This window comes from Stigmatopora argus, chromosome 16, assembly GCF_051989625.1.
Source record: "Stigmatopora argus isolate UIUO_Sarg chromosome 16, RoL_Sarg_1.0, whole genome shotgun sequence".
NCBI lineage: Eukaryota > Metazoa > Chordata > Actinopteri > Syngnathiformes > Syngnathidae > Stigmatopora > Stigmatopora argus.
The window spans coordinates 9930830-9945644 of NC_135402.1; the positions used below are offsets into that span (position 1 = coordinate 9930830).

Here is a 14815-nt window from a genome sequence, read left to right on the forward strand (position 1 = left end):
TACTCACAGAAGTTTCAATTTTGAAAGACAAAAGATGTGATAGTCATTGTGATCATTGATATCGACCGATATTTTTTTTAAAATCATGATAACAATTTTTCTCATATCGCCCAGGCCGAGACTTAATTCTAGGAAATCTCCTGTATAATACAGGAGAGTGAAACTCAAACGATGGATCTTACGAACCTTGGTTAGTGGGTACTTGGTGGTGTCGCATGCAGACAAGCACGTGTTCCCTGACAGGATGTAACCAGGCCCACACGATTCACAATGAGTGCTCTTTCCTGAAAAAAAATACCTCAAATTAGAAAATTTGCATTATGAAAGGCTACTAGATGAACACTAACCGCTTATTAATAACCAGTGAGGGTTTTTAATTGAAAGTACCACTGCTTGGACTTGCTCATTTGCTCCTTATCCCAAATTTATACCCGAAACAGCTGCGATGCGTCTGCCTCGCGACCAATTTTGTTCAAGTTACTTTTAAAAATGAAAGTGTCATAGTTACCGTATTTTCACGACTATAAGGTGCACCGCATTATAAGGCGCACCGCATTATAAGGCGCACCGCATTATAAGGCGCACCGCATTATAAGGCGCACCGCATTATAAGGCCCACCGCATTATAAGGCGCACCCTCTATATATACTTCTCTGGAAAAGTAATCAAATTGCGTTACTAGCTACTCAATTATAAAAGGAAGTAAAATACTTTACTTTCACTGTAAAATATTATTTGGCGGGCTACCAATTTAGGGTGTCTCCTGCCTGGTGCGCATAATTGGCTGGAGTAGGCTGCAGTACCTCCAGTAATGTTCGTATATTTACACTCTGAAAAGCCTCCTCCCACAGTTTGATCCGCATTTGGCATAGCAGCATGCTTTTGTTTAAACAGAGTATTGTGTGTGTGTGTTTTTTTTTCCATGTTAGAGTGAGAAGAGCCATGGGGACTCCAAAGGGTTTCTCAAGAACCCAATGCTCCCAACTGAGACACCACGGCGAGAGAGAGCAGCAGAAACCTCTGTAAATGACACACATACTCACGTGCCAGTGCAGATGTACTCGTGAACATTGCCTCCAGGCTGAGGGATTGGGGACAATGTTCAGTTGAATAAAAGTCAATCCTGTTTGCTCACAGTGCGTCTCACAAGTACAGATAAAGATGTTTCATATGTTGAAAAATGTACATTAGAAGTTACAGGAAAAAAGTCTTTTTGGTCTGTTATGTAACGTGTAAGCGTTAGTTCCAATACTGTGAAAATGAGTTTATCTCTACAGGTTACGAATGTCTGCAGCAATCAGACAGAACATCACAGGGGCTCTCAGCAGAAGGCGCCAATTCAGGCACGATGATGTGTTCCACATAAAGGTGGAATGGAATGTATGTCCCACCGTGATTACCATAAGAACATCAAGAACAACAGGCCTTTAACTTGTAAAAATCAGAGGGGAATGCAAAATTGTATGCTGGTTTTCAAATCACTGTTTTGTCTTATACACAGGTTTTGTTCCTTTTGATGTAAAATTATCAATGTACTGATCTCCCCTCTCCCAATATCATGTAGCTCTATATGTGTGCCACAAACTTCAGACAACCAGATTCAAGCAGATTAAGACATACTTGAAACCCTTCACAATGAAGTAATGGACAATTTAAAACTCAACCATCAGCCAAATTTATTTCATTGAGTACTGTTTGTATCCGGGACGCGTAGCTCTTGTATGTCAGTCCATTAGCATTCAAATGTAAATGTATACTTTACAAGCATGGAAAGTGCACGTCTTATTTGAGTACATAAAAATCCGATGAATCAAACGCAATCAACTAATTAAACGATTATTATTATTATACTATTGAGACAATCGCTTGTTGCAGCTTCCTCTAATATCATTCATTTATTCATTTTCTGAACCACTTCATCCTCACAAGGGTCGCGGGGCGTGCTGGAGCCTATCCCAGCTTACTTTGGGCCAGAGGCAGAGGACACCCTGAATTGGTGGCCAGCCAATCGCAGGGCACAAGGAGACAAACAACCATTCGCTCTCACACTCATACCTCGGGGCAATTTAGAGTGTCCAATCAGCCTACCATGCATGTCTTTGGAATTTGGGAGGAAACCGGAGTACCCGGAGGAAACCCACCCAGGCTCGGGGAGAACATTCAAACTCCATACAGGTGGACCGACCTGGATTTGAACCCAGGACCCCAGAGCTGTGAGGCCAACATGCTAACCACTCAAGCACTCAGCCGCCCTCCTCAAATATCATTATAAAACTAATATCAAGAAAAAAGTTAATTAAGTTAATGCGGTGCCAGTGTATCAAGGCACCGCTTCATTTTGCATTTTTATAACATGTCAATCAGCTGACCTGAGCAGGTTGCGCAGTTGCTGTGGCAACGCTCGCAGTCGGCAGTCAAGCCGTGGTCGTCTCGGTGCTGGTAGAATCCGCCAGGGCAGTGGTGGACGCAGCGGCCTTCCTGCGGCATCAAGACCAGCCCCGCCGCGCAGCTCAGGCAGGCCCCATCACCCGTGCACTCACCGCAATTTGGGTCGCATGCCTCGCATGTTCCGGAATTCCGGTTTCCATAGTGACTTTGAGAAGGGCGCAGAGGTCAGGGTATGGATATAACGTTTCATTAAACAACAAAGCGTGAAGGCGTCATCGGCACGGCCGGTGTACAATTCATTGGAATAAACCGGCCAAGATTTAATTGCAATTTAACGCCACATTAATTTAATTTCATCCAGCTCCATCCGCCAATTAAACATCAGCATCAATTAGCATTTTACAGCCGCGTGAAGTGAATCTCCAACATAATTGACGCCACATGGCTTCAAAGTAATAACGCCGGGCGGAAAGTGAGGCGCCGAATTGTAGGCTCCGTTAACGTGCTGCGAATTCCTAACATCTTTGAAATGTGCTTGTAAACGGAATGAAAACTAAGGACGTATTCACACCAGTGGACAAAACGACCTGGTCAGGGTAACGTGGAAATAAGCAATCACGTAGCAATTGTGGAACATTTGGCCATTTGGTATTGAAGCAACATCCATTTTATGTGTAAATATATAAAAGACATGGGCAGCCACACAGTTCTGAGATCGAGGGTTCAATCCCAGGTTTGGACCTTTGTGTGTGCAGTTTTCATGTCCCCCCGGGCTTGGGTGGGTTTTCTCCAGGTACTCTGGTTTCCTCCCACATCCTTAAGACATGCATGGTAGGCTATCTAGACACTCTGAATTGCCCCTAGGTTTGAGTGTGAGCGTGAATGGTTGTCCGTCTCCTTGTGCTGTGATTGGCTGGCCACCAATACCAGGTGTTTACTACCTGGTGCCCATACTCTGCTGTGATAGGCTCAAGCATCCCTATGACCCTTGTGAGGATAAGTGGTCTAGAAAATGAATGAATAGCTAGAAGACTACGTCACCTCATCATGTCGAACCCTGACCAGCTAACGTACTGCAAATCAAATAAAATTTCCCATAATGCCTATGGTTACAGAAGTAGGTTGCATGCAAATAGGCGTGTGATTTTATCTGGGGTCGAACCATGGAGTCACTTTCACACATGAAGCGAACCAAGACCACCTTTGTGGCATAGTATCCTTCTGGCTGTTTAGTTGTTGGTTTGTATTCACACCAGCCCACACCAACCGACTTTTCTGGTTGGTTAGACCTTTGGATAAGGTCATCATGTCAGAATGTCAATTCATCACATCATGTAGGAATTTTAGATGAGGTGACGGAAATGTGGCGACATTGAAAATTGATGAGATGGGATCGCGTTAACATAATATAATAAATTTGGGTAGTGGTTTTCGACCACAATGTCAAAAGCAGCAACAATAGATATAGTACACTTTTTTGTGAATCAGGAGAACGTCATGTTATATTGCAAGGTTGATCACTGATGATATCACATATTGCACATAAGTGGCGGAACAAATATGAACAAAACCTGGATGCGATGATTAACGGGCAGCCAATGGTGGGGGCTGATGGGCGGATGGTAGCGAGTCAGACCTCCAGATACCGTATTTTCATGACTATAAGGCGCACTGCATTATAAGGCGCACCCTCAGTGAATGACATTTTTTTTTTTTTCCATAATAAGGCACACTGGATTATAAGGCGGCCTGTCTATTTTGGAGAAAATTTAAGACTTTTAAGTGCGCCTTATAGTCGTGAAAATACGGTAATCTTTCCTTAACGCCGTCCCTGGTACTATTCAACTCATGGCGAGATCGTCGCTTCAGATCGGATACCGAAGGTTTGAATGAAAGTGTTTTGAAGTTACCTGCGTTGACATGTCTCTACGCACTCGCGTCCTTGCCGAAAGAGCCCATCCTTGCAGTTCAGACATTCGTGGCTTTCCTTTCCACTGCAGGACCGACAGGTCGGGTGGCACGTTTCGCATTTCTGTCGCAATTGGTCAGTGTAGAAACCTGCCGGGCATTCGTCCACGCAGCTGCCATCTGGTTAAGAACAGGAGCTCTACTGTTTTTCTTAATTAAAATAGCTCAGGAAAACAAATTTCCAACCAACACATGCTGTATTTAACTTAATCTAAAAAAGGTTAGTGTATTATTATTATGTATTTTTTTATGATGCAATTTAAAGAAAATAGAGAGCAAACATTTCATTACAGATTTAAGCCAGTGGAAACCCTGTTTAATGTCGTCTGTTTGTGCTATGAAACATCTGTTCAATTTCTATAAATAGTGATTCAATGGCTAATATGACCTTAAAAGAAAGGACTCACTGAGAAGAAGATATCTTTGCTTGCAGTCTAAGCAGCGGTTCTTTCCCGGCCCGAAGCAGCGGCGGCAATTTTTGTGACATAGCCGACATTTCCCCCTCTCGTCGAGGTACTCGTGCCTCGAGCACTCGTCGTCCGATGGCACACAACGACCGTGACCCGCCAATCCATAGCCCTCTCTGCAGTCGGTGCAGGAGTCGGCCCGGGGCCCCGTGCAGGTGAGGCAGGAGATGTCACATTCTTAGACAAAAAGCAAGCTGATATTGTTTTCCATTCTATTATACATAAAAAAAAAGAAGAATGACCGAATCGCACATTTTTGCATGCGAGTTAAGTCCAAGTCACCTGATTTTGTGCATTTGCCGATTACAAGTGCCAATCTGATATTAAGGAAACGTGTTAAGGGGGAAAAGCAGCATACCCAATCTTTTTTTCGTCCAAATTTGATCCGATCTATCCAACATTAAAGGACAGAAGGTTCTTAGCGTTTTTTTTTTTTTGCAAATTAGCTGTGCTGCACAAAATAAGGTTGTGAACAAATCATGTTTAAATACTATTTGGCTCTCACCAATAAACCTATAGAAAAAATTTGTCCAATGTGATAAATTGAGATAGCTTTATTGTGATTTTCCTGACATATGCTCTCTTTGTTTTGCAAAGTTTGTTTTACTTGTGTAAATAAAAATATCTAGTACTATAGTATTGTATGTATGCATTTTCTGCAATATACTTCAGATTCATTTTGTTGTTTGTAGCCCTTAGCTCTTTTACTGTAATGACAGTTGTAGACATCAAGTCCATTTCAATTGTAAAGGTTGGCAAAGAATGATCATGTTTAACTGCCATTAACCGTGATACTAACTTCAACTCTACTTTTACCAATTTCATCATAAGCAGTTTCTGGGTATGATGACAATTAGGCTTTTGTTGAGTCAATGATAATGACAAAGCCTATGTCCGATTATTATTATTATTATTATTATTATTAGATGTCCAGTCCAGTCTAACTGGGGGGCTAGCAGCGTTTGTACGACTGAAGCTAGCCCTACTAGTCAAAATGGATGGGGCATCTATCTACCATCAATGGCAGCCAAACTTTCTTTTTTTCCACATATCTGATCCTCTCCAAATGATGTGATTGGGCCCATTTTCTGCTCAAATGATCGGATCTGGAATAGCTCTACAAAAACGTATTTTACCTGAATATCAACACTAAAAAACACGGAAAAAAAATCTGAAAACCATATTTGGCTTCCATATACCAGACCCTAAATGTGAGTTTAAACACACTTATCAAAAATAAACATGTAGAGCCAAATCATTTATTCAATCATTCGTTTTTTGAACTGCTTATCTTCACAAGGGTCGTGGGCCCAAATTTTTTAAACCTTCTGTTATGTAGAAATACTCGCCTTGGTATTTGTCTCACTTAGCTTCTTGCAGGAGCCATATAACCAGAAACATAAGTAATGTACTACAGTGGAGTAGAGAATAAAGTATTTGCCCCTAGAGGTACAACAGAGTTAGCAAACTCCTTAAATTTCAAAACTTCTACTTATGAAGCTAATTAGTTCCAAAAGTGGTTTCTTGGATTTTTCGCAAGTAAATACACATTCTAGATTGAATTAGCATATTTCTTTCCATGATTTATAATACTACACCGCGAACCCTTTAAAAATGATAAAAGTTTACCACCAATTTCACATGAAATACGCATGCAACAAATGTTTTTAAAATCTTAGAAAAATATGTATTTAGCCATTAAAATGAATAAGAAATCAATTTTCCAATGGGGTGGAACTTGGATTTTTTCATATGTTGGAACAAATGGGTTCCCATTGGACTTTTCGTAAGCTGATTATTTCGTATGTAGAGGTACAACTGTACATGAATAAATGACCTGTCACTTTGTGTGCTCTCCCTGTCATTCCAAAGGACCCCCTGTCTACCTTCGCCTGGCGGACAAAATTTCTTTAATCCGCCCCTGTCTAGGTGTGTGACAGTTTGTGTGATAGACTGGATTACCTTGACATTCTCCTGTTTCGTCGTCCATGAAGGTCCTTGCGGGACATTCGGTCAGGCATTCTCCATCACGTAATATGTCCCGTGGGTTGACGCATGCATCGCAGTCGTCATGTCCGCTGCCGTCGCATAAACGACAGGAAGGGTGGCAACCCAGACACTCACTTCGCTCGTGATCACCAAAGAAGCCGTCGGGGCAGTCAAGTACGCATGTACCCTCATGTAAGAAGTGATACTCCTCGCAGGCTATGGAGAAGAAAACATTTGTTTGGAGTTTACATGTTCTACTAATGGCTGCACAGGTTTTCTCTGGGTACCCCGGTTTTCTCAAGGTACCTTTGTTTCCTTCCACATCGGACAAAAGATGGCGCCGATCACGCGGGAGCCAGTGGCAGTAGCTCTGCACACTTATGCTTTTGGTGTTTTACAGCCCTTCTATCTTTTTTTAATTACATTTTAATATTTTTCAATACATTCCTTTTTACTTTACTTTGTACTTTATACTTTGTACTTTAATGTTTTTACAACTTTCCTTGTTCTGTTAACCTGGCTTCTTTCGGCTACTTCTTTTTTGGAACCATTCAGCCATGCCTACGCTGTCACACACATGGGACCAGCTGTTACAATACGCAGCAGAAGGAGCAACACCTCGGTGCCGCCGGAGATTCGGACAAAAGTGCCGGGAGAAGAGGCAACGCTTCTGACCAACCATTCCATCGTGGGATAAGATGGAATAGCTGTCGGCGCTTACCAGCAACAGAGTCGAGGGGCTCTACTCTGCTACTATTGTAGCAGACTACTGAGGAACTGTTCGGATAAGCTTGGAAGTGACTCTGCATATTCTCTACCTCGGTCACAGTCTGCAGAAGTTCCCCATCTTGTGGAAGACTTCCTGTGTGTGGTTCCAGTTTTTGTCCAACTTTACGTCTTTTGAGTCTGTATCCGTTTTTTGCTACCGCAACCAAAATGGCGCTATTCAAGTGGCAGCCGGTGGCGGTAGCTCCGTCCACTCTTGCTCGTTTTGTGTTTTTGCTGCTTTTTCTGCCTTAATGATTTGATTTGGTGATTCTTAATGATCCCCTTTACTTTGATTTGCTTTGTACTTTCTGCTTTTGCTTTGTTGTTCCGCGCCCTTTGCGACTGTACTGTCTAACTTATAACTATGCCTTTTCTTGCTACTGTCACAATGAAATTTCCCGAATACGGGATGAATAAAGTTATCCAATCCAATCCAAACATGCATGCTATGTTGATTGAAGACACAAAATTGTTCATAAATGAGTGTGTACGTGAAAGTTTGTTTGTCTTAATGTGCCCTGCGATTGGCTCGCATCCAGTTCAGGTCCCCCGCCTACTGCCAAAGTTGGCTGTGATATGTATGCCCTAGAACCCTTGTGATCCTCATGAGGATAAGCGACTCAGAATATAAAAAAAGACACAGTGGATTCTGGCCCTCTTTGCTTCAACTTTTTTCTTGTCAATGTCAAACGTTTGCACTACCTGCGCACTCTCCTAGAGGATCGCACTCTTCACATGCCGCAGGGCAGGGTCTGCATTCCCGGACGAGGACCACGTGTGTCGGAGGACAGTGCTCCACACACTGGTGATTTAGCAGCAGGAGAGGTTCCTCACAGCTCAAGCAATAAGAGGCATTCTTCTCACAAGATGCACAGTCGGATGCACAGTTCCGACACACCTGACCGACGGGGTAGCCTCTGTCGAAGTCGGTAGAAGAAAATGAATTGAACTTTATGCACTTTTTTACACACAAATTGACATTTCAAAGTTAAGTGATACCATAGCTCTTGTTAAAAGTTGCTGACTCGGCCAAACTTGGTGGACGTTGTGTCTTAAATCGATTTTATCGTTTTAACTGGCCTCAAATTGCTAACAGCCAAAGAAGAATTAATCTAGTATGTCTTAACAGAATTGTAAACACAATATATCGAGTTTCTAAATTGCATCCTCATGTTTATCACATTATTAAAACAGACAGACAGGGTCTGAAATATGCTACTTTTAGCTTTCCTTACTCAAACTTCTTTTGTCAACCCTTTCCAGCATAAATAACTGCCACAAAGATGGTTTTATCTACCTACCAATTTCCCCATAAAACCAGTGGTATTAAAAAAGGGAACTAGTAACTACTCGGATATGTTTTTACAGCCTTTTATTATGAGCAATTCTGGATGTAGTTGAAAACCAATACTGTATTTATGCATCTATTACCCTAACCTGACCTCAACCAATGTTCAAATGCCTTTTTCCTTGTTGGAGGTCGTACTTTTGTGACAGTCATGCAGCGAGGTCCTCCTTGGCGGAGGTAATAAAGCAGGCTCCCATCTCGTGATATGCCCGTTAATGGACACTCAAGGATCTGGCATGCAAGGACATGCAATGCCACTGCCGATTTAATTGCTCATAAATGTCAAGGAAAAAAAGGCAAAATCATGGCCAGTAAATTTGCCAAGGATGAAACTTATTTTATTTGTTTTTTTTTTGTCTGCAGGGTGATCTTTAATGCATGTTAACGCTTCATATGTAATTGTGAACATTTATAATTGTGTTGGGATACCATGGGTGCCTTACAATATCGAATACAGTGGTACCTCGAGATACGAGCTTAATTCGTTCCGGGACTGAGCTCGTATGTCGATTTTCTCATAACTCAAACGAACGTTTCCCATAGAAATGAACTAAAAACAAATTCATTCGTTCCAACTCTCTGAAAAAATACCCAAAACAGGATATTAGATTGGAAAAAACATTTTTATTTGTTCTAATTCGCTATCTATTAACAAAGTATCAAATAACTAGTGGTTTAATAGTATACTAAAATGTGTTTAATAGAACTAAAATTAGACGGATTTCGTGGAGGGTAGAGAGAGAGCGACAAAGAGGAGGCGAGACTTTTTGCACGGCAACACACTTGTAAAATAACAGAAACAAATTTAAATGAACTTGGATTACGATGCAGACACACTCAAAAATAGATTTAATCTAACCTTACACTAAACTTAATTCTAATTTTGTTTTACACGGGTTGGCTCTGTTTGCCCCGCCTCCACCCTGACTTTCAGATGCAACTTATCGAGGGTTGTTTGGTTTTGCCTTCCATTCAAAATATTCCAAAAATGATGCACACAAATGTCCTCACAATAGGATAACGCACGACCACTTGCCAACTTGCCCGGGAAGTAGTACTCCTCTCATATTAGCGAATAGGCTCCGCCATTTGCACTGACTAATGGGGGAAAAAAACACTGAAAAAAATGCAACGCTCTGCCCAGTGCTCGCAGAGACATTACAAGAGGGAGTTGCGACCAGAGAAACATTACACGAGGGAGTTGTGGGGAGAGAGTAGTGCCCATGATGTTCTTATGAGCAGCCTCTCGCGTCCGCTGTCTGCTCGTACATCAAAATTTGTCTCGTATCTCAAGATAAATATTTGCCCGAAATTTTACTTGTATCTCAAATTTCTCGTATGCCGGGCCACTCGTATAGTCTCTAGTCCAGATTTAGCTGAATGGGTGAGTCAAGGCAATTAGGTGCACTCGCTATTTCAGTACACACAGTATACTACGTACAGTACTTGGATTATTGCCTTGCTTACTGCTGTGCGTGTGGGATATCACCGTCGAGGTCTCCTGCTTACATGCGTATGTTTTTCTTGTTGTTGCTTGCTTTATTTGATTTTTTCGATAGACATTGCTATTCCTTGGTTCAGTTTTTTGTAGTCGGTTTGTTGAACTCACCTGACACACTGCTGAACGCATTGGCCATCCTGTAGGAAGAATGTCATGGAACGGCTAAGGCAGCGTGTGCAGTGCTCGAGGTCCACGCAGTATAAACAGCCAACGGGGCATGCCTCGCACTCGCCACTCAGCCGCTCGCCGAATGAACCAGGTGGACATTTTGTCACACAGGTTTTCTGAGGGCTCAGGAAGTGCTCTAGAATAACACAGCAGAACAAAATAGAAAATGAACAATTACTTGACCTTTCACAAGTTAGCTGTCAGTGAAAAGAATTCTGATTTTGGAAAGCATAGTTATTTTGGGTTCAGTCATTCATCTTAAAAAAATATACATAGGCCTATATATCTACAAATATTCGTAGTATATATATGTATATAAACACACACAACCCACTAGATACTACAAATGTTTACATAATTATGACCCTCATAAAGAGAAATGGTATGGAAGATAAATGAATACAGTATTTAGGAGGACATTTTTATAGACGCCAAAGTTTTTATGCTATATATATGTATATATGTATATATATATGTATATATATGTATATATGTATACGGTGTGTATATATATATATATATATATATATATATATATATATATATATATATATATATATATATATATATATATATATATATACACACACACCGTATTTTCACGACTATAAGGCGCACCACATTATAAGGCGCACCCTCAATGAATGACACAATTTATTTATTTTTCCATATATAAAGCACACTGGATTATAAGGCGCCCTGTCTATTTTGGAGAAAATTTAAGACTTTTAAGTGCGCCTTATAGTCGTGAAAATACAGTATATATACAAACATAATTATGACCCTCATAAAGAGAAATGATATGGAAGATAAATGAATACAGTATTTAGGAGGACATTTTTACAGACCCCAAAGTTTTTTTAATACTGTATGTTTGGGAAAGTTTATATAACTGTCTTTTCATGAAAAACCTTTGACCAGATATACATTTATTTTTAGTATAGTAAAATTACAAACAAGATTCAAACAGACCTTTTGGACATTTGGTACATTGGTTCTTGTTTTTTCCAGAGCAAGATTTGCATGATGGATGGCACTCCACACACTGACCATCATCTGTAAGAACAAAAACTGGCATGAGCCAAACCCTAACAAATTCATTTTTTTCCTTAGCTCAAGCCAAGTTACTTTACTTTACAAAGGCTTCCAAACTCTAGGGCAGGGGTGTCAGACTCGAGTTGGTTTGCGAGCCACGTTAACGTCAACTCGATTTCATGTGGGCCGGACAATTTTAGATATAATATTTAGATTTTCTTTTGTAAATGGATTAAAAGAACTGAATTAAAAGCCCTGAATATTCAGTTTTTATAGCTCTCAAACAATGTTTATTTTAGCTTTTTTCATATATTTTTAGATTTTACAAAATGATTTTTGAACTAAAAACTAAAAAATTGATTAAAAATGTACAATTATTGATTTAAAAGGGGGAAAATCAGGAAATTTAATATACATCTACACTCTTCATTTTAATTTGATCCTAAAACAGAAAGTCGGCACTCATGATTTACTTTCTTGGGCCACACAAAATAATGCGGCGGGCCAGATTTGGCCCCCGGGCCGCCACTTTGACACATGTGCTCTTGGGGTCACATTATGGTTTCTGACTGTTAAGGCAGTTCATGTGACGCAAATACCGGACTGTTGCTTTTCCTCCTCACTTAGAATTACTATTAAATGTTTCTTTTATGAAATGTTTTAGAAATATATACTAATTGCCAACTTTATTTAACATTTGTTTTGCTGTCGCCATTCAGGCTGAAATCAAGCATTGATTTTAGATCGAAAATTAAATTGTTTTTCTCACCGCTAAGAAAGGTCTTCATGGGGCACATGTTGTCGGTCATGCACTTTCCATTTTCCAGGCTTTTTCCATCATTGCAGGACATGCAGTCGTCATCCTCCCGACCGCTGCATGATCCACAGGTGGCGTGGCATTCCTCGCACTCGTTCGTGTCTTCATCCCCGTAAAAACCCTCAGGGCACACGGACACACAGTATCCATCTGCAGAAACAATATTCTTTGTGTAATGCGCACTAGCTGCTAGTTGTCTCTGTATTTTTAAGCATTAGCTTCTTTAAAGAAGTTTAACTACATTTACCTGAGAGAAAGAGGTCTGTTTCACACCAGTAACACTCGTGCTGGTCACAGCTCACACAATTGTCGTCACATGGGACGCAAGTCATTTCCTCGTCCATGCTGTATGTCTTGGCGGGACAGTTTTTGTAGCAGCTGTCCTGTAAACTGAGAAAAAAAGGAATAGCCAATGAAGTCTCTTTAATTCAAGCCTACATCTATTACACGTTCAAAGGCCAAAATGCATGTCAAATGGTAACATTTTCATCAGGTGAGAAGTAGAGAAGTTAAGATCACACATGGCACACAGGCCTTACTTGTAAAAGCCTTCTTTACAGGACAAGCAATGCTTGGGGTTATCTGTTGGAAACAGACAAAAAAGCTCAGCTCCACTTTTAGCTGAGAATAGACTCGAATGTAAAAACATTCAATTGGTTTGACAGAGTTCAGAATCCATCCCAACGAAAAACTATATGGTGGAAACTTGAATTTGACCATTTAAGAACAACTTTTCCAGCAGTCCTTGTTAAAAACACTGGACAACAACAACAAATGCAACTAACAAAATGGTGATTTTGGCCAATTTGGAGGCTCCAATTTAAATTTCTTTGTCAAGTCAAGATTTCTTCCGATTCTATACAGTGCACAGTCATGGTTTTCACTTTTGCACTACATTTCGCAAAAGGCTTTTGCTACCGTTCACTGGCCAAAACAGAAGAAATGTTTTGCAATGTTTTTACCAAATATGGACGGGGGATTTTTTTTTCTTGATCCTATCTTGATCTTAACTTGCCGCACGATAAAGACGAGTCTACTCATCTACCTACTCATTTTCCATTGAGTCATACACTCTCTACCAGACCCCTATGTCACTGGTTTCAACTTTGCAAATGGAATATATTATTTATATTACATATTTGTGTTTTTTTTTTTACTGGGAAAACACACTTTGTGGAGTAGCACCACCAATTTCGTTATACGCAGCTGTGTATGATGACAATAAAGGCTTTTTGATTTGATTGGAAACCATTACTTAAATTCACTCATTTTTTAATGTACAATTTCAATAGTTATTGTTTGGTGTAAGACTTGATCATTTAAGTTTTGAAGACTCTTAATTTGTGCGTAATAGATAGCACAACTTTAAAAAGATTTAGGTGGTGTCAAAAATGATGTTATCAGTGTGCACTGTAGACTACTCAGATTTGATATATTATTATTAGTGTCATTATGGTGGGCCAGTGGGTGAGTGGTCAGCGGGTCATCCCCACAGTTCTGAGATCGAGGGATCAATTCCAGTAGAGTTTGTATGTTCTCTTCAAGCTTGCATGGGTTTTCTTTGAGTACTTGAGGAATAGCACAAATTCCACTGAGCAAAGTAGTAGTATGTGCCTTACATAAAACACAGTGCTTGCATCCCTCTTCACAGGCCATGCAGTTGCTGTAATCTGGATCCTCTACTTCACCTGAAAGACAACGAGAAAATCCTCGTTTTGGTAACCTACAAGAAGCACGTTGCTCGCACAACTTTTCTTGCCTTCGCCGCACTCCAGCTTGGCGCAGGTGCCATCTTCCACGGAGTAGGAGGAGTTGCATCTCAGGCAGTGGGTGGAGCTCATACAGAGCGTGCAATGTTGCGAGCATGGCTCGCAGGTTCTTTCCTCGGTGTGGTAGAAGGCCTCGGGGCAGGCCTCTACACAGCTGCCTTTGTGGAGGTAACGCGCCATCCCAAATTTATCTGCAGCAAATTCATAAAAAGGCTTAGAAGGATTTGTTGAGCATCAGATCCCCCTACCTCGCACTCTATCCACCATTACTACTACTACTACTAATTAAGAAGCAAAACATGATTGATATCTGCTGTTCAGGATGAATTTACTCAGAAGGTAAAGTTTGTGTTTCCTAAGAAAAGGAAAAAAATATTCAAAATCTGAAGCATGTGAAACAAATAAGTTAATCCCTGTCTGATGGTTACAGCAAGCAAGAACAGTTGATGTATTTAATGATTCAAGAGGGTTCAATCAATCACTTCAAGAGACAATTGAATCAACATCCAATTCTACCATAATCCCAATGACCAATTCATCACCTGATGGAATATTGTTTCTTTTCAAGCGTAGCAAAACTAATGGATATAAACCAGG

At 40.6% G+C, this 14815-nt stretch overlaps 1 protein-coding gene across 1 annotated transcript in view; it reads right to left on the bottom strand.

Annotated features, from left to right (window-relative positions):
• The window catches only part of pcsk5a (proprotein convertase subtilisin/kexin type 5a), a 44167-nt gene that overhangs the window by 6184 nt on the left and 23168 nt on the right, over nucleotides 1-14815 (bottom strand). Inside the window, exons 24-36 of the mRNA XM_077622572.1 lie at nucleotides 14209-14409; nucleotides 14069-14137; nucleotides 12989-13031; nucleotides 12697-12839; nucleotides 12402-12599; nucleotides 11570-11653; nucleotides 10538-10733; nucleotides 8283-8497; nucleotides 6786-7028; nucleotides 4764-5000; nucleotides 4299-4476; nucleotides 2370-2593; nucleotides 187-284 (exon numbers count right to left, since the gene is read on the bottom strand). Coding sequence (XP_077478698.1) covers nucleotides 187-284; nucleotides 2370-2593; nucleotides 4299-4476; nucleotides 4764-5000; nucleotides 6786-7028; nucleotides 8283-8497; nucleotides 10538-10733; nucleotides 11570-11653; nucleotides 12402-12599; nucleotides 12697-12839; nucleotides 12989-13031; nucleotides 14069-14137; nucleotides 14209-14409 — 2129 coding nt within the window. The remainder of the gene's footprint in view (nucleotides 1-186; nucleotides 285-2369; nucleotides 2594-4298; nucleotides 4477-4763; nucleotides 5001-6785; nucleotides 7029-8282; nucleotides 8498-10537; nucleotides 10734-11569; nucleotides 11654-12401; nucleotides 12600-12696; nucleotides 12840-12988; nucleotides 13032-14068; nucleotides 14138-14208; nucleotides 14410-14815) is intronic.